The sequence below is a fragment of the Falco biarmicus genome, chromosome Z, assembly GCF_023638135.1.
Source record: "Falco biarmicus isolate bFalBia1 chromosome Z, bFalBia1.pri, whole genome shotgun sequence".
In the NCBI taxonomy this organism is placed as follows: Eukaryota; Metazoa; Chordata; class Aves; order Falconiformes; family Falconidae; genus Falco; species Falco biarmicus.
Window position 1 is genome coordinate 74,622,902 of NC_079311.1, and position 18,165 is coordinate 74,641,066.

Below are 18,165 nucleotides of genomic sequence, written 5' to 3' on the forward strand. Positions count from 1 at the left end.
GCTATTGTTTTCAAAAATTATGGGACCCCTCAGCTGTATTCCTAATCAGCCCATTGTTGTCCTGTTCTCCCTTGGAGGGGACCTCAGTGCCCCACGCTGTGAGAAGATGGTGCCAAGCCTGTAGCCACCACGACTCAGAGCCTGAAGGGTACCAACCCACAGGGAGCAAGCTGTGGTACTCACAGCTGCGCAGTCTGAGAGGAAACAGGCAGCAGAGCCCTCTGATCCCCCTCACCCAACTGTGATACCACACAGACCACACAAAGCCCTCTCATGCCTCTCTCCCTTGTGCGTACCATCTTGCCAGAAGCCCTCAAGAAAACCCTTATCTCTCACACCTGCAGCAAGAACATCCCACCCACTGGTGAACCACAGGCTGGACTCAGGGTGGGCTCAGGGGCTGCCTCAACACCGCTTTGAGCAGCATATACCATTTCCCCAGGCAGGCAGACAGCCTGGAACCTCCCGTGCAGGTACAGCTGGAGGACAGCTCAAGAAGGGCAGAGTGGGGCAGTCAGGAGAGCTCCTGATGCCTCCCTTACCAATGCACTCCACGCTGGATCGAATGCGGATCCACCTGCCTCTGCTGTCCCTTCCATTCCAAACCTCTCTGTATACAGGTTTCCTGTGACTGATGGACTGCACTTCCCTCGCACATTTGACATGGGTGAAGGTTGACTGGAAACCATCAGTGCAACTCAGCATCACTTCTTCGTTCTTCCTGTAATTCTCTTGGTCTGGTATCAGTCGGAGTCTTGAGTCCCAGCGGGGCCTTTGGCACATTTCTGGTAGAGGTGAAAGTGGGTGTTAGCTGGGCTGGGAGATGATGAGGTGATGCATGGGTGACTGGTGGAAGAGAATTCCCCAGCAATCCCTCCAGCCCCTGAAGGGAGAGGGAAGATGCCATCCATCTGCCAGGATGCGACCCACAGGCAAGGCTTGCTGTAATGGGGCTCTCATTGTATACCTGAAGCGTCAATGATCACTCATCCATGAATCTGCCCCATCCATCCTTGTGTCCAGTGACACTATATTACCTCCTCCATAGCCCACACGAGGGAGCTTCCCAGGAAAATCACCCCTGCACTAGAAGACACCCTCTGACCACTCATTCAGACATGTCACCCACCCCAGCTCAGGTTGCCCTTGATGGGCCATGGCACCATCAGTCCTGCTGGGGCGGATGTCTCTCCAGCCATGGTTCATCACTACCACAGGGTTCAGAGATGTCCCTGTTACACTTCTGGGGTCCCTGTGCTGGCTCAGTCAGTCCCTCAGCTACTGTCCTCCTGCCCCACGCCACCATGCAGTGGGACATGCAGATGAGCAATGCCTTCTCCATTCACACCCTCTGCTTTACCACAGCTCCGGCCCTTTTTCCCTGGCACAAGCCCTGCTCCTCCTCCACACCCCTTCCTCACCACATTCACCATCCTCTGGGCTGAGCAGCCACAGCCTGTCCCAGGAGTTTGCTGAGTGATCTGGGGGGAGGCTTTATGGCAGTGGTTCCTACAGGCAAGGATGCTGGTACCTGGGAAGGAGCACTTCCCAATTCCAGCCTCTACAAGGTACTCTGAGAGGCATCAAAGTGCTTAAAACACAATCTTATTTCTCCCAAAGGGGCAGAGAAAGGATCTCACAAGATTCAGACCATCTTCTGAACAGCCATGAAGAAGTACAGACATGCTGGTGAACAAGCCACTTAGCATCAGGCTTTGCTCTCAAAAAACCCGGACTGCAGAAGGCAAGAGATGTCCAGCTGAGTACCCAGAAGCTGTGTCTCACTGTCACACAGCTGCGACCTACCCCACGCACAGGCACCCAGCTGCTGCCCACGCCCAGGCCCAGCCAGCCAGCAATTTCCCTTTTGCTCTGCTCTCAGCAGGCACAGTGTTCCTTGGGCACACCTGGGGACAGGACGTGCACAGACAGCTGTCATCCTGCTCCCTGAAGACCATTCCCCTGATTCACAATGCATGAATTCATACCTGATTCATGCCTGCAACCTCCAGGGAATGACTGGCAAACTGGCTTGGTGCAGGGCATGAGCCACCCCCAACCATCCAGCCCAATCCTGTCTTTCCCACAGCACCCCCAGTGCACCCACACCCGCATGTGCTGGCAGGTGTCAGGGAGCCGGCAGGTCCAGTTCAGTTTGATGCTGGTGCTTGAAATCTCCAAGGTCCCAGGGACAACCTGGAAGACCTCTGTGAAGGAAACATTGTGAGAGGGTCACTCCCTTCCCTTCCCCCCCCAGCCTTGCAAGGGTGCTGCGGTCAGACAGCCCTGCTCCTCACCAGTGGGGTGGGAGAGAAAGAGAGAGTTAAACTGGTCACTCCAGCTCTCTGGAAGGGGAGCAGGAGGAGTCTGGGGTCATGGTGCTCCCAGAAGCTGGATGTGATCTTTTGGGACAATTCTCCCAGTAAGACAACTTGCCTCCATTCATTCAATCATCAGGACATGGTGGGGGTAACAGAAGCGGAGGACAGTGTGTCCCCAGCTGGGCTGCATCACCACTCTCATTGCACCCTTTGAGGTGTGTGACTGTGGTCATCGTTTGGTGCCATGGGAGAGCACAATGGGACACATTTCATCCTGCCCTTGCAGGACCTGCTTTCACAGTCATCAAACCAAACAGCACTGGCCTCAAGGGAAAATCATGACATTCCCATGCTGACTCTCACCCAGACACATTCGCAGTATCCTGCCCTAGTAGATGACCAATCTGCTCCTGATGCCACCCTTACCGATGCACTCCACACCGGACTGAATGGGGATCCAGTCACCTCTGACGTCCCTTCCAAACCATGGGTGTCTGTATACAGGTCTCCTATAACTCGTGACCTGGACTTTGCTCAAACATTTGATTTTGGTGAAGGACGGCTGGAAACCCTCAGGACAGCTCAGCATCACTTCTTCCTCCTTTTGGTAATTCTCCTGGTCTGGTGCCAGTTGGAGTCTTTGGTCAAACCGGGGCCTTTGGCACATTTCTGGAAGAGATGCAAGTGGGTGTTAGTTGGAGTGGGATGTTTTGAGGAGAGTCAGGGGTAGGTGGTGGGGTATCAAAAGTCATTCAGACTATGTTAAAGTGGGGCAGTCAGGAGAGCTCCTGATGCCTCCCTTACCAATGCACTCCACGCTGGATCGAATGCGGATCCACCTGCCTCTGCTGTCCCTTCCATTCCAAACCTCTCTGTATACAGGTTTCCTGTGACTGATGGACTGCACTTCCCTCGCACATTTGACATGGGTGAAGGTTGGCTGGAAACCATCAGTGCAACTCAGCATCACTTCTTCGTTCTTCCTGTAATTCTCTTGGTCTGGTACCAGTCGGAGTCTTGAGTCCCAGCGGGGCCTTTGGCACATTTCTGGTAGAGGTGAAAGTGGGTGTTAGTTGGGTCAGGATGTTTTGAGGAGGGTCAGGGGTAGGTGGTGGGGTATCAGCAATCCCCAGCAATTCCTCTGGTCCCTGAAGGGAGAGGGAAGGTGACGCACCCATCTGACAGGATGTGACCCCTCAGTGGGGCTTGTTAGGATGGAGCTCTCCTTGTGGGTGAGGGTCAGCCAGGGCTGGGGCCTGACCAGGAAGGTGGTGGATGAGGATGTGCCAGAATTCAGTTGAGGAAGGGTCCCAGGTATCAGAAACAGGGAGACCTGAGTGGCCCTGATCAGGCATCAGAAGCGCATCCCTGTCCACAGTGGTGATGGTCAGTGCTCAGAGATGGATGAATGGGGTGGGATTTGACCACAGAAGCTCCTTAGGAGGCACCTCCTGACACCCTGCTTACCCATGTACACTATGTTTCCCCGAATGGGGACCCCGGCATCACTGCTTTTCCTCCTGAGCCACGCATCTCCATTTACAGATGCAGAGTAGTTCAGTGGCTGAGCTCCCCTGCACGTTGGACGTGGGTGAAGGGTGGCTGGAAACCACCGCTGCAGCTCAGAGTCACTTCCTCATTCTGTTTGTCATGCCCAAGCACTGGTGCCCTCTGGGGTCTTGGGTCCCACCAAACAGGCCGTTGGCATGTGTCCATCAGAGGTAAGATTGGGTGAGGGGTATTTTGGGGAGGTGACAAGAGGAGGCTTGGGACAGCTCTCTCCTCCCCATGATTCTGACCACTCACCCTGACACAGAGCCGAGGGAGCGCCTCTGGGAGCACCGCGTGTGCAGGCACTGTCCAGGGGCACAGGGCTTGTCATCACCCCTATCTCCAGGACTCCCAAGCCTTCCCTGGGTTCCAGCTACGCATGGGGTGCTTGACACCCTGTTCTCTTGGCCCCCCTCGTGTCCAGCTGAACAGTGCAGCAGTGACAGCCTCCCCCACCAGAGCTCACCCAACCCTCAGAGAGGCTTCCCAGGGGAACACGGGACTCTCGCGCAGCTCAAAGAGCCGAAGCCTCAAGCTGCAGCCCTCTAACTGCTCCTCCTCCTCCTCCCAGCCTCGCAGCTGCAGCTCTCCATCTGGAGCCAGAAGACGCTGGCCAGCAAGGCTTCCCCCTTGGAACCCCTCCCCAGGAGCACAGACCCGGCAGCTGCCCGCAGCAAGGGACTGAGATAGAAGATGCCCGGACACTGCCAGGACAGTGGAGAAAGCCAAAGCGTCTGCATCTCCCGCTGCTGGCCTGTCACCAGGTGAGGCTGGAGCACGACCATGTCACGGGGGGTCTGCCCCCAGGGCAGGACCCCGGGTCAGGGTGATGGGGGCTATGCTTACCCTTGCAGGTAGCAGTCCCGTTCCACAAGGCCTGCATCCCTCTGGAAACGCATCTGATGTGGGGGACCGATGGCACATACTCCCCAGCACAGCTCAGCTGCACCGAATCGTTCAAGGCGTAGCTGCTCTGCTCCGGGGTGAACTGCAGCCTGGGGTCCCAGTCGGAGGGAACTTCACACCTTCCTGTGTGCAAAGGCCGTGAGGGAGAGCCCCGAGCACCGCTGGGCTCCAGCAGTGTCCTCGGGGGGGAGGAGGCCCCATACAGAGGGCTGCTGGTCCCCCTCCCTTCAGAGGGGTGGCAGAGATGAGCACCTCCCAGGATGCGGCCCTGGACCCCAGGGACATTAATACTCCTTGCACCCTCAGGTGCGGAGCGGGCGGGTTACCCGGTGGCCCTCCTGCCCACACAGGTGCTGTGGAGGGGTCCCGGCCAGAGGGATCCAGCAGCGCGGGGGCTGCTGCTCTCCCTTCGCTCTGTCCCCCAGAGACAGGAGCTGGGGGAGAGCCAGAGCCAGAGGGTCTATGCTGGCATTGCTCACCCTCCCACCTCTGGCCCTCGAGGCAGCTGCCAGCAGCCTGTCCTCAGACCTCCACATGTAAATTCACAGCACTGGCCACAAAGCTCACACCCCACCCCATGCACCCAGCCTTTTCTCTGCACTTCACCCAACACGGGACTGCTTTGTTGTGCCTTGGTAGGCATGTCCCCTAGATTTGCTCACCCAGCACAAACCAGGTGCATGAGAAGGTATCAGGGTAGCAGGTGGCCTCCCCTAAAATAGGATGACACAGCCCTCTTCAGCTGCACATCTCTCTACAACTGTCTGCTTGCTGGCAGGCAGCACTCATGAGGCTGCAATCCCTTACACTAGAACACCAGCATCACCACACTCCCCTTATCTTATTGCTCACCTGCATTCCTGCCATCCTGCTGGGCACTACCTGCTCACACCCACGTTCGTGCTTATTTGCAGCGAAAAGCCTGCTCAAGTTGCCAATTTGCTTTAGCTCTGTCAGTTACACTTCTTTTTTCCTCTCTATCTCTTGCCCAAAATAGCCCCTCGCTCCAAGGGCTGGGTACCTCCTGTCTCATATTCTTCCATTCTCACTCAGGAGGGGCAACACCCCCACATCTGGGTAGGCAGAAAAGACTTGACAGGAACTGCAGGTACATATTTAACCAGCTGTATGTTTAGTTGCATTTTTCACCACGTAGATTGGGCAGCTGATGGAAGTAAATTTTCACTTTCCGTTAGCTGCTAGACAGGAGTGCTGCTTTCTCTCTGCATGGCACTAACCTGGTCTCTACCTTCTGACCAGATACCAGTTTTCATGTAACAAGGAATGTACCTCTCTGCGAGCCCTTTTCAACCAACAAATTCTGCTGTAAGTACCCAAATTTTCTCCCGAGTTTCTGGGGTGCAGCCAGGCCAGGCACAGTGAATTTGCTCTGCTTCCCAGCACGCCCAAATGACATTAGGACTCACCATGAAACCCTGATTGCCCTGCGCTCCTCATGCAGCAGGCCAACAGACCACAACAGCTGCATCACCCCAGCCACAATAAAGTCCCTGCCAAATAAATGGAATAAAATACCACCAGATTGGCAAATGGAGAAGCAATTATTTCAGGCAAGTGAGAGCTACTTGTGAAGGCATTTTTAGTGCTTTGTTTTGCATTTCAGGGCTTTAAAATCGTGCCTGTACAAAGTTTATTTGTTGATGGGGATCCTTCCAGCTTCAGTCACAGCAGAAACGTGAACAATCATTGCTTGAAAACAGGTTTGTGGGGCCTGACCGAGCAAGAAGCAGTTTGGGTGAATGAAACCCCTCCAGTGGAGACAGCCCTAGGAGCTGAGGGGGCTGTGAGTGCTCATGAGCAGCTGGCCCTCCCAGACTGCCCCAGTCTTGACCTTCAGTGCAAAGGGGGCTTGTTGCTCCTTTTCCATGTGCTTCCATGCAACCTGGTAGCTGTTACAGTCGCCGCAGTGGCACAAACCCCACTGGCAGCACAGGGCTTGGCAACGTGCTGAGCAGGAAGCCAGGAGGAAAACAGAAGTTCTCCTTTGTGTGCAACCTGGTGACACGGGTGCAGATTTCCAGAGATATCTGGGGCAGTGATCTACAAACACTGATGCTCTGCTGGCAGGGGTGGTTGTAGCTGTATGCCAGAGCTCTGCCTTGGTCCCAGCCCTCCCTAAGCTTCACACCAAAACTGTTAGTGCCCTTCATGTAGCAAAGCATTTGCTCCTGATAAAACCATGAACAAATCTCTCTAAAGGTTCAAGAGGCCTTGTATGGTGCTTCCTTACCAAGTCCGGGAGTAATGCTACATCTCACGGTTGCTGATTTAGAGGTGTAATAGAGTGCAGACTTACTGTAGTACAAAGGAGAATTCGTCCTTAATGTTTAAAGTTAATGATTTTTTTTTACTAAAAGGTGAAGCTTTTGCATGCTGAAATTAGGTGTAATTCAGCATTATATTGATTACTGCTGACAGGCACTTCGGATTGATTCAGCCTTTCCCTTAGTTATGGTTGGTTCACTGAAGTACAAGTAAACAGGTGCTGTGTAAGAGTCCTATGCTGTAAGCAGGTGTGAAAAGATCCCCTGGACTCAGCTGGAACAACAGCCACACATTTCTGACTAGGCTGGCCTGCTTTGTCAGAGTTCCAGTGAATCGATTCTCTTAAACCTGGGCATTTATCAGCCCTAAACCTTTTCCAGAGACATCAGCACCTTTTCCCTTTTCTTTTCTTCAGGAGAAAAGGGCCTGGCAGAGGTGCAGTTTTTCTCCCAGGCTTCCTCAGTCCTGTCTGTGTCTGCTCTGATCCAGTGTGGTTTCCAGTGTGGCATCAGGCAAGGGCAGATGGCTGAAATGTGCTTCTGCAGAGACTGCCTGTGTGCCAGCGGTGTGTCAACGGCCACATGTGCCTTTTCAGGCACAAGGACTACACCAGCTAGCAGTCCCACAGGCAAACCTTCTTGCTGCCTCCTTGTACCTGGCAGTGCCCGCAGGGTTCTTTGCAAGCACCGGTGGGATGCCTGTCCTCTGCAACTCATCCTTCCCTTTCTGGGTCCTCTGAGCTCTGGGGGTGGTCATTCGTCCCCCTTTTTTCTTCTCCACAGGCTCCCCTGTGCACTTTGGCCTGCTAGATGTGGCCCTGTCATGCTCACACATGGGGCAAGCAGGGGCTGATACACCACCCAGACCCATGCTGGGCATGGACCATGCCAGGCAGAGCGTGAGGGCTGGGTGGGAGAGATAAGACAGGCAGAACCCACAGCTCATCCCCATCCTCAGAGGAGCCAGAGCCTAGAGAGCACTGCTGTAGGGGAGTGCACCAGCCTCAGAAATCAGCCTGGGAATTAATGCTGTCTGACAGAGGGATGGATAAGGCAAAATCAGCTCAGTTGCCTTGCAAAGGGTTTGTGTACACCAGCAAGGCAAGCTGAGAGGCTGCCAAAGCCTACTGACCTCCTGCACACAGAACATTTTGCTAGCAGCACCTGTGCCCCCACAACACCTCCAGGGCTTATTTGCACCTCTGCTGCTGCAGAGGAGCTGAAGACATGCAGCTTGTCACAGCATTGATACCATGTGCATTCAAGCATCTGCAGCTGCTCAGAGCCCTTCCCAGTGACTTTTCTGTTGACTGTTTGAGGCAAAAGCCTAGAAGTCTCTGCTTCCCCACAGAAGGGGGAAGAGAAGATGCCCTCTGTTCACATCTGTTTTTGTCTCAAGAACATTGCTGAACACAATCCAACTCAACCTCACTTCTCCAATAAGCCCAAATCTAGCAGGCGTGTGATTACCACTTGGGACTCACTGGGAGAAAAATCCATGACTGCTGGGTGCAGTCTGGACACACAGGGTGGGGGACACACCTCTGTTCTCATCCTTTCTTACACTCCTTCCCCGATCACTCTGTAACATTTGCCATGGAAAAAGAGCTCCTCAGAGCAAAGGGGCCTTTTCTGTAGCCCAGGGTGGCTGTTTGTGCGCTTTGGTGGTGGCCACGGGGAGCTGTGGCACATGTGAGTCAGAGGGTATTGGATGTCCACCATGCTGTGCAAAGGAGACGGATGCACACACCTCTGTGGGGGGGCACAGGGCACTGCTGAAGAAGGGAGGGTGCGCAGAGAGAAAGGGGAAAGAAACACTCAGCTTCTAGTCTTGTAGGGACTAACAGCATCCGGGAGACTAAAGAAACAGTCATCAAACACTGGTTTTTACCCTGCACTATGGTACACAGAAAGCCGCCCACAGGCCCTCCACCCCCAACTGCAGGAAAGAGGCTGACACAAGTGAAATTTCCGTGTGGAAAATATGGTGTAGAAGTGACCAAACAGGCACCTCTCATTGGAAAATACCGTGTAGATGTGACCAGACAGGCACCTCTTATAATGTGCAATGTGTGCTCGCTGCAAAATGGAGAATGCTGAACGCCTAGGCAGTGGTAACAGAAGGTTAGTTTGTTTGCCTCATACAGTCAGAGATTAACTGTTACTTTTTTTTTTTTCCAAATTGATACTATTAAATGAATACTCTCCTTCTTAGTATTGCTTAATATCCATGAATACAGGCAGCACTGTACAGAAATACCTGGACTGCCTGTCCCTGCTGCAAGGGGAGTTATGAGTGGCAGGCAAAGCAAAGTGCTGGCATGCCCTAGAAGCACATGCCGGGAAGCATCAGGAGAAAGGAGAAATAGCTATGCTGGTAATTCAGGTCAGGCTTCTGGGTTCAGCCCTTTGCTTACCAGCAAAAGATGTACTTTCTTGCCTTATATTGTGCCCTACACAAAGCATAAAAGAGAAGGTGAAATGTAAGGAGCAGCAGGCAAAGTTCAACCCTTTTCCCATGGCAGCTCCAGCAGCTAACAGAGATGACAGCAAAGTGCACTGGAGTCTCGCTGTGTTGGATGCCACGTGCTCACTGAGAGGAGCTAAGAAAAGCAACCACCATTTCCACCAGTGGAGAGTGGTATTGCAAGCCACCGAGGAGGCATCCTAGGGTCTTAAAGCATCTCTGTACTCTTCAATAGCAACCAAAGCTCCAAGTGGATCTTTAAGAGGGATGGGCAGTGTTAGGGAGGGGAAGGGGCAGAGAGACCTCCAGGCTGATCTGCTTGGGAGCAGTGCCAGGGAAAGGAGATGGTGAAGCAGGTCACTGAACAAGGCACCATGGGAAGAGCATGGAAACGGTGGCACTTTAATCTGTACTGCTCTGCCATGCAACAGGGCGTCTGGCAGGGTTTTAAGAACAGGAGGTGAAATACTTGTTTCCTGAATCTATAATGTAAAGTGGGAGCATGGTGGAGCACACAGTTCACAGCTCCAAGGGTGTCAATCCCCAAGGCACTCCTCTGCAGCATCTCTTAGGGTTTGTGTTTCCCACAGGATTCACTCTAGGCAGTGCTTGAAATTCGAGTCCCACTGGCACAAAACCTTTCAGATTAAGCGTAGCCTTATTTTACCAAGCACCCAAGCACCCATGAGGTGTTGCAGCTACACCTCTAGTTAGGGCTTCTGGTTAGCTGCTACTAAATTGCTGCACAATGTCAGGCAAGGCTGATGAGAAAGTGGCAAGGGACAGCCTGGATCACAGACCTTGACCGCAGGGAAAATATCCCATAGAAACTTCTCAACCTGCCTCACAGGTGCACTGGGACTGTAATGGGATGAGGCTTTTGTACTGGTGCAGCATCTCAGGGGTGAGAAAAACCCCATAAGAACAGCACTGCAAAACAGTAAGGTGACAATAGGACAATGAGACAATGAGCCCTGCTCATTGCACGGTGGCCCCATGATAGATTGAGCAGAGCAGCAGCACTGCACAGGCTCACACATGAACCACATGTACCAACCACATCCTCTGCCTGCAGCTGCTCTGCTCCTACCTGGGCTTCCAGCCACACAGCATGCACCCTCACCCCCTGCCCAGCGCCGGGACGCAGCTCTGCTATGGCAGGGAATGCCTGGAAGGGTACAGCAATGTGCAGTGGGAGCAGCTTGTCCACCGTTCCCACTTGACTGTTCCCCCTCCCTGATTGTACCCTAACATCTGCCAGGGTCACAGGAGATGCTCAGGGACCCTGGGGAAGGGGGACTCCTGGGTCATGTCCTGTCCCTGTGTCTCCAGTCTCTGTTCAACAGCTTTACACTGCGCCACTGCCACTGTCTGCCCCACAGAGGCCCATTCCACCCTAACCTGCCCCATCCTAGCCTTGCCCTGTCCCTCAGTGAAAGAAGGCCCTCCATCTACCATGTGGTGGCCTCTGCACAGGTCCTGGGTGGGATGAACCTGTGTGCTGAGGATACAGGCAGGGCTGCCTGCTCTGCTGGGTGGGGCTGGCAAATGTTTGTAGCTTGGTTCCTCTTTTCACAAACACCAATGTGCAAACTCAGCAATACTATCTCTGCTGCTGGCAGCCCCAGTCTCATCCAGGGGCATCTGGGTGACCAAGATGTGCAGACCAAGATGCCAAGAGTCTGCTGGCCACCAGGTCCCCACTGCACTCCAGTGCACATGGTATGGCCTTAGTGTGCACCGTGCAAACAAGCTGGAAAGCCACACAATGCTTGGGCACAAGTGCACGTGCCAGCCTGGGAGGACAGCTTCGGTGGGGGATCTGGGAAAGGGGAAGCCACTCTGGGAAGGAGGATAGCCTCTGTTGCACGTTTCACTCTTGGTGTTTTGAGTGACAGTGTGCTGTGCTCATGCTCCCTGCAACCCCAGGGACACATTTCCCCTGGGAATGAGCCTCTATGGCCCATATCACACAGTACAGACCCTACTGTCATTTCACATCAACAACTAAAGATCCTGGTCCCATTCCCCGGTCTCTATCACAGCCAAGGCACTTAACTGGCAGGTTTCTCTAGCCTGTGTCAGCTCAGATGCATCCCAGAAGCAGAACAGGACAACACAATTCGATGCTAGTTTAATGATTTTCATCACTTAGCTCCAGCAAGACTGATTTAGAGAAATACTCTGATTCAGGCATGTGCAGAGCAACACAAGGTCACGGCCCCTGGACCACAACTCAGACCCCAGACAGTGCAGCCTCCTGTGAGGTCGGATAACGTGAACCCACAGACTGACTCTGCTGGGGTGAAAGTGTGCAACCTGTGTAGGAAGAGCCCAGAAGAGCTTTGGGGGTGCCCTGGCCTTCCAGCACCAAGGAAACCTGTTAAAGAGCAACTGGAGTACATCATAACTCCTGCTCCCAGGGTCTCCTGGACACACGGGCTTGAGCTCATGGCTCCTCAGATCTTTGCTGGGCAATAGCACCCATCTCCACTGCAGTGAGGACAGAGCATCTGCACACTGTGCAAAGAGAGACCACCACCTCTTGCTCCTAGGGGACATTTCCCACTTTGTGGAGGAATATTTCATTCCTGGCAGAGGCTTTCCCAGCACACTGAGGTTTGCTGTCCTCCACCCCCAAACAGAGCCTTACCCCACCACAACCCAACTAATGCCTGAGTCTCTTGGGTCCTGGTATGGACATCAGCTCCAGTCCACTCTGATGCAGCTATTGCATCCTGCACATGGTATAGGTACACAGCAAACCTGCAGCAGAACAGTGAAACCTTCTCTTCAGCGGAGCGAGGAGAAAGCACTTCTTACCTGTTTCCTGGGGTTCTCCGGAGATGTTGGGGTCTGGGTTTTCCTGCTCCTGTGCTGCTAGCAGAGGTGTGAGGAGGAGGAGAAATGTCCATCGCAGGGCCATGTTTACTTATGCTCCCAGGGCAGGACTGAGGTCTCAGACCCTCTGGCTGCCTCAACAGCACACACGTCTGATTGCAAGAAGTGCAAGCACAGAAAGGAAACTGCCACGCAGAGAAATCACATATGGTGCAAGAGGCTTCCTCATTGGAGAGGGAACTTCTGCCAGTGCCAGCGTTGCTTTTGTTCTCTTCTGTGCACCCAGGAAGCTTCACATCCCTTTTGCAATCTAGCTGTTTTCTGATATCTTGTCTGAGAACCACAGTTTTCAGGATTTCTGGCAAGAGCAATTACTAGCTGCAATGGCTAGGTTGCCTCCTTTCCTGGCACAGATCTTAGCAGTCCCAGAAGGACTTGTGAGGTGTGCTGGTTCATGGCTGGGGTTTTGCAGGAAGATGTAGCTTCCATACTCACACAGTAAAGTCAAGCAGAGACTACATCAGACAACTGCCACCTTGTTACTGTCTGATAAGAATCATGATAAAAAGGACTTCTAAAGTGCAGTGGCATTTAGTTAGCTGGCAGTGCATGCCATGGGCAGGAAAGCCAAGGTTTTGGCAGGAGTGGCTGGATGCTCAAGACTGGACTGAGATCAGATGCTCAGGAACAAGCTGATGAGAGCTCTGGGGACCTGGAGCCCATGGGTTGTGGCAGGTTGTGTTGCCAACACATGGTGGGAGTGGGAATGACCATGAAAGGGTGAGAAGGTGGCACAGCCATGGCAGTGGGCAGGGAAGGGGCTGCTTGTGAAACTGTGTGGCTGGAGGCTGGTGGCACTGGTCACAGCAGCAGACCCAACCATCAAGAGGTGGCACAGGGCAGGAGTTCATGAACTTGTGCTCCAGCTTCCCCAGCCACCCAGCAGCCCTTGCTGGCTGTGCTTGGCATACTTCCCCGCTGAAACACACAGCTGTAGAAAAACAAGCCCTGAAATCTTCTCTGAGGCTTTGCAGCAAGGCTGAAGCCCCTTGTCATGGCCGTCCTTTTTACTGTGGTCTGCAGCAAGGCCCAATACTCCCAAGGCTGGGGTCAGGCTCTGATTTCGGCTGATGCACATCCGTTGTTTGATTTGTACACCCCATGACACCTTTATTCAGCAGCATCGAGCAGGACAGTGTGGGGTGACCCTCTCCACATGCACTCCCCCAGCCACCCCAAAAATCTGACCCTGAGCGAAACATGCTAGAAGTCTCATCGGGCTTTTTTTTTCTGCAATTATGGTGCCTGAGGGCAGATACTCCTGCAGTCTTTTGCCTCTCAGGGGCAGAGCTGGAATCTGCCTGGCCACCTTCCTTGTGCCTTCCTATGCTCAGAATGGCAGTCTCGGCCTCTTCTCCCTGGTCTGTTTCATCTCTTTCTGCAACAGAGCTGTTAGGACCAGTGGTCTGCCCCAGTAAGCTACCTTTTTACTTACTTTGCTCAGATGTGAAGCTTACCCACAGAGAGCAGGGCACATCCTGGGAGGCAGCTGGGAGGTAGCTGTGCTCTGCCTCAGTGTGGGAGGTTTGTGAGGTGGGGGGAAGCAACTGCTCCCTGCCCCAACAACAGCAGCAACTCAGATATCACCTCTCCTTGCTCCTTGGTGATTCTGGGTCTTTCACAAAATAATCAAAGGGCTGCAAAAGCAAGCTTTATCAGTAGGAATCTTTGGAAAATGAGTAGGGAAATTCCATAAATTAAAAAAGACTGAAAAAAATCACATCCCTGGTCCCTCTGTGCATCAATCCTAGCACAATGGTTGTCAGTTCCTGTGTTAACAGTATATGGCATCTCCACAAGCTCTTCATTACTCCATCTGAAATTTCAAAAGCCGTGGAGGAAGGGTGGCCCAGGCAGTTTCCAGGAAGCCCTCTCATTCTTTCACTCTTCACACTTCCCTTTGCTTTACATCAAAAAAATCCAGCCTTGATTGTAACCTGGGCTGCACAGAGGATCAGGGGTGTTGCAAGCCAGTGCCGCTGTCCCCAGTGGGTCCACCAGCTACATGCTTTGTTCAGACAAGGCAAACCAAAAGCCACAAAGACAGCTTTGGCTTGTTTGCAGCAAGACAGGATGCAGGTGTCCCTGGACGTCTGGGTTTGGCAGGTCCCACTGCCTCCCCTGTGTCACCCTGCCGCAGAGTGCACCCTCCACATCTGGCACAGCCAGGAGGACGGGCAGGGCGTATTTTGGCAGGGTGTAGGCAGAGAGCAATGTCCTGCTGTGATGCCAGGGTCCAGGCATACTGCCATGCATATGTCCTATTTTGCCACAAACATCACAGTGCACTGGCATTTGGGCCACACTTTGCAGCCGTCTTGCCACCCTGGGGGATGTTACTCCTTCACTGTGAGGACATGCTCTCTTATTGACCCTACAGACTTTGTGGCAGATGTAAAGCTCTTGACATCTTTGCAAAAAGGACTGCTGGCTGCTTCTGCCGGCTCTTCTTTGCTCTTTTTTTTGTTTTGTTTCTGTTTGTCTTATTGAGCTTTTACATCTTACCTGCCTGATACTATTTTTTGTCATGACTAGACATGACTTCTTTGAAGGGGCCTGTGTTTCAAATAACCTCTGGCCCTGGCAGGTAGCCCTGCTTGTCCCTCCCTATCTTTTGATACCAGGAGCCTTGAAAGGCCACCTTAAATCTTTGCAAGCTTGTATCTCTTTGTATCGGTGGTACAAAGAGGTGTGCATCCCTCGTCTAAAACAGGGGCCCCATTGCTTGGGCCAGGTGTTGCAGAAAAAGGGCTCCTGCCTGTTCCTGGCCTCCTGCCCACAGCTGGAAGTCAGTGCTTGCACCCACATGCACAACTCCTCTGCACGATGCTCTCCAGGACCAGCACCTGCCTTGCTGTCCTCACTTAAATCCCTCCTGCACTGTTGCCCATGGACCATGTGCAGACGCTGGTGCAGAGAGACTGGCTTTTGCCCCATGAGCATGGCAGCAAGGGGAAATAGGGGCTGTGGGCCAAGAAAGCCACTCATGGGCAATGCTACCACTGAAGTTCATTCAGAGAAAACCTTGTGGGTTTCATTGTACAGATGGGGGCACTGAGGCGGAGAGGGAGTCAGCAAAGGGGGCGAGGAAGGAAGTCTGCATGGCAGATGCTGATTTCAGTGCTAAGTCCCAGGATGGTGCCGCAACTGCAACACTGTCCTTCCTCCAGCTGAAAGGGAACTGGCCTGCACCCCAGCATCTGGTCTTGCCTCAGATGCTGCCACCAGTGTGGTCACACCAACCAGGGAACTGGGAAGCAGCTCCTGTGACCCCAGGCTGGGACAGCCACCACCTCGGGAGCTGAACTCTCCCCAGGCTATGCTGCAGCTGGGCTCTCTGAAAGCTGTTCTGAGAACGCACAAGCTCTCAGGAGTTAATATAAGCTCATACATGGTTTGATTGGCCCCAAAGCTGGGTTGCAGCGCTATCCCCAGCCGGGCAGCCCTTGCTCTGTACTGCCTGGCTGCTGCATCGAGTCTTCCAGGACCTGGGGATGTGTCACTGCCTGCTGAATGCTGGCATGCTGAACATCAGGTCTGGCTGCCAGGAAGAGCGTGAGAAGGAAAGGCATTCCCTTCCCTTCCCCAATATGTGGCTTTTCCTTCAAACACATATTCCCACTTGCGCTTTGTGCTCCCTTGCATAGATGTTGGCCCCTCTGCTGCCCTCAAGTTCGGTGCTGCCTGCAGCCCTTGCAAGAGAAGGGTCAATCCCAGCAGAGCATGAGCCCATTTTCCATCACACTGGTGTTCCCCTCCCTTGCTCAGCTTTTAGTGCCTTAAAAAGCTGCTATGTTAACGTGGTAGCTTCTTTGTTCTCTGTCAGATGCCATGCAGTTGTGGTGATGTGACAGTCACACGTTTCTGCCAGGCCTAATACTGGTGGCTACTGAGTCTGTTCAGTGAGACACCCTCTGCTTTCCCATGAGCCTTCCTGGATGGCAGGCCTTGCAGGTCTGTCCTTAGAAACTGTTTGTGATGTCCTGGCTCAGCCATAGGGTTCCGCCTCTGAAAACAGCTCTTTTGCTGTGGCTGTAGACTCCCAGGGCCTTGTGCTCGTGCTGGGGCTGCCTGTTCTGACTCCATGTGCATCCTTGTGCCATCTTTCCCCGCCTGTTCTGGCTTGTGCACATCCTCATCCCACCTCTCCTTCCCTGTCCTGACTCCATGTGCATCTCTCTCCCACCTGTCCCAGCCTGTCCTGCCCACACCTGCATCCCACCATAGCTCTCCCAGCCTGTCCCCAAGGCAGCTTGGCAGTTCTCTGGCACTCAGGTGCCTCCTCACTTCCCAGTCTTCCACAGCAGCCTCCGAGAGCTGCCAGCATTGCTTCAGCCCTGACAGGCATCTATGGTCACAGCCTTTGCCTTGAAGGTGAGTCAGGTCCTGATGACCTGGGCAGAGAAGGTCCAAGGGGACCTGCCAGAACCCTCTAGCACTTGGCACCAGCAGGTCTCTGTCTCTCAGCTGGCACATCAGATTGTCATGCACATCTGGATTCCCACTGCACCCTTAATCCCCCTCCCAGCCATGCTGACACCTCATGCCTTTACCTCCCCCGCTGCTGGATCCCACAGTCCCTGGCCACCATTCCAAAGCAGACCCTCGTACCGTAAAGCTGGGCTCCTCTTTGCTACCCACATGCTGGATGCTCTGCTCCCAGGCTTCATCCCCAGAGCCCAGCACTTCTTTTCTAAGACCTGCTCTGTGATCTGCAAGGAGGCCAGAAGCTGCTTGCAAGGAACAGGAACGGAGGACACTGCTGCTGCTCCAGGACCCTGGACAGGTGACATGAGATGGGCAGGACTGACTATACATCTTGCTGCTTGACCAGAGCTACCCCTGGCCTTGCTCTACACCTCAGCACATGCAAGGTGAGCACCAGTGCTGGGGTGGCACCGGTGCTGGGGTGGCACTGGTGCTGGGGCTGGCGACTGCCCTGTGCCTGCTAGGACGTGGGGCTGGCCCTGGCAGGCAGCCTACCACCACGAGGTTGGGAAGGGACTTTAGTTGGTGCAGTAAGGCGGCCAGGGACAGGCACTGTTTGCTAGTGAAGGGTTGCTGTGTTTGGGTTCAGGGAAGCACCCAGGGTGGGTCATGCATGCAGCATGACCATTTTACCTGTTCCCACCTCCTCTGGAGCTGCTCACAAGGCTCTGGGCCAGCATCAATCCCTCTCTCCATTACCACCCACACCTCACAGCACTCACCTTTCTGCTGCTCTGTCACAGGTGAAGGGATGCCAAAGGATGCTGAGGTCCCTGTGTCAGGGGGCTGGCTGAGCTGCCCTCAGAGAATCACAGAATGATCAGGCTTGGAAGTGACCTCTGGAGATCATCTAGTCCAACCCCCTGCTAAAGCAGGTTCTTCTCAGACCAGGAGACTCTCCTCAGACCAGAAGCTTCCTCTGACCAGGGTCATCTCAGGACACAGCAGCACCAGATGGCTCCTCTCCCTCTTCAGCCTGCCCCTCGTGGTCCCACATCCCCATCAGGATCCTGCAGATGACCCTCCAGGACCAGGACACCAGCAGAGCCACCAAGCCACAGCAGCAGTGCTGGCAGCTACTGTCCCATACATATAACTGCATGCCTTCCGGCCTCGCAGGCTTCACAGGCTTTGTGCCCCATGACAAGTTCCTGACTGGGACAGGCTATCTGACAGCCATCAACCATGACCAACTTGAGTTTAGCTGGATGATCCCAAAGAAGACTTCAGCAGCCACAAACCCCAT

The 18,165-nt window shown here is 53.8% G+C and overlaps 1 protein-coding gene across 6 annotated transcripts in view; it reads right to left on the minus strand.

Annotated features, from left to right (window-relative positions):
- The window catches only part of LOC130142326 (receptor-type tyrosine-protein phosphatase kappa-like), a 32,499-nt gene extending 15,563 nt beyond the window's left edge, over positions 1-16,936 (minus strand). Inside the window, exons 1-5 of one of the 6 annotated variants that reach the window (XM_056324012.1) lie at positions 12,354-16,936; positions 4,719-4,901; positions 3,126-3,368; positions 2,748-2,990; positions 543-785 (exon numbers count right to left, since the gene is read on the minus strand). In XM_056324012.1, coding sequence (XP_056179987.1) covers positions 543-785; positions 2,748-2,990; positions 3,126-3,368; positions 4,719-4,901; positions 12,354-12,456 — 1,015 coding nt within the window. In that variant the 5' untranslated portion in view covers positions 12,457-16,936. The remainder of the gene's footprint in view (positions 1-542; positions 786-2,747; positions 2,991-3,125; positions 3,369-4,718; positions 4,902-12,353) is intronic. The other 5 variants (XM_056324015.1, XM_056324014.1, XM_056324017.1 and 2 more) reach the window with 5 other exon arrangements.
- Positions 16,937-18,165: the final 1,229 nt, after the last annotated feature.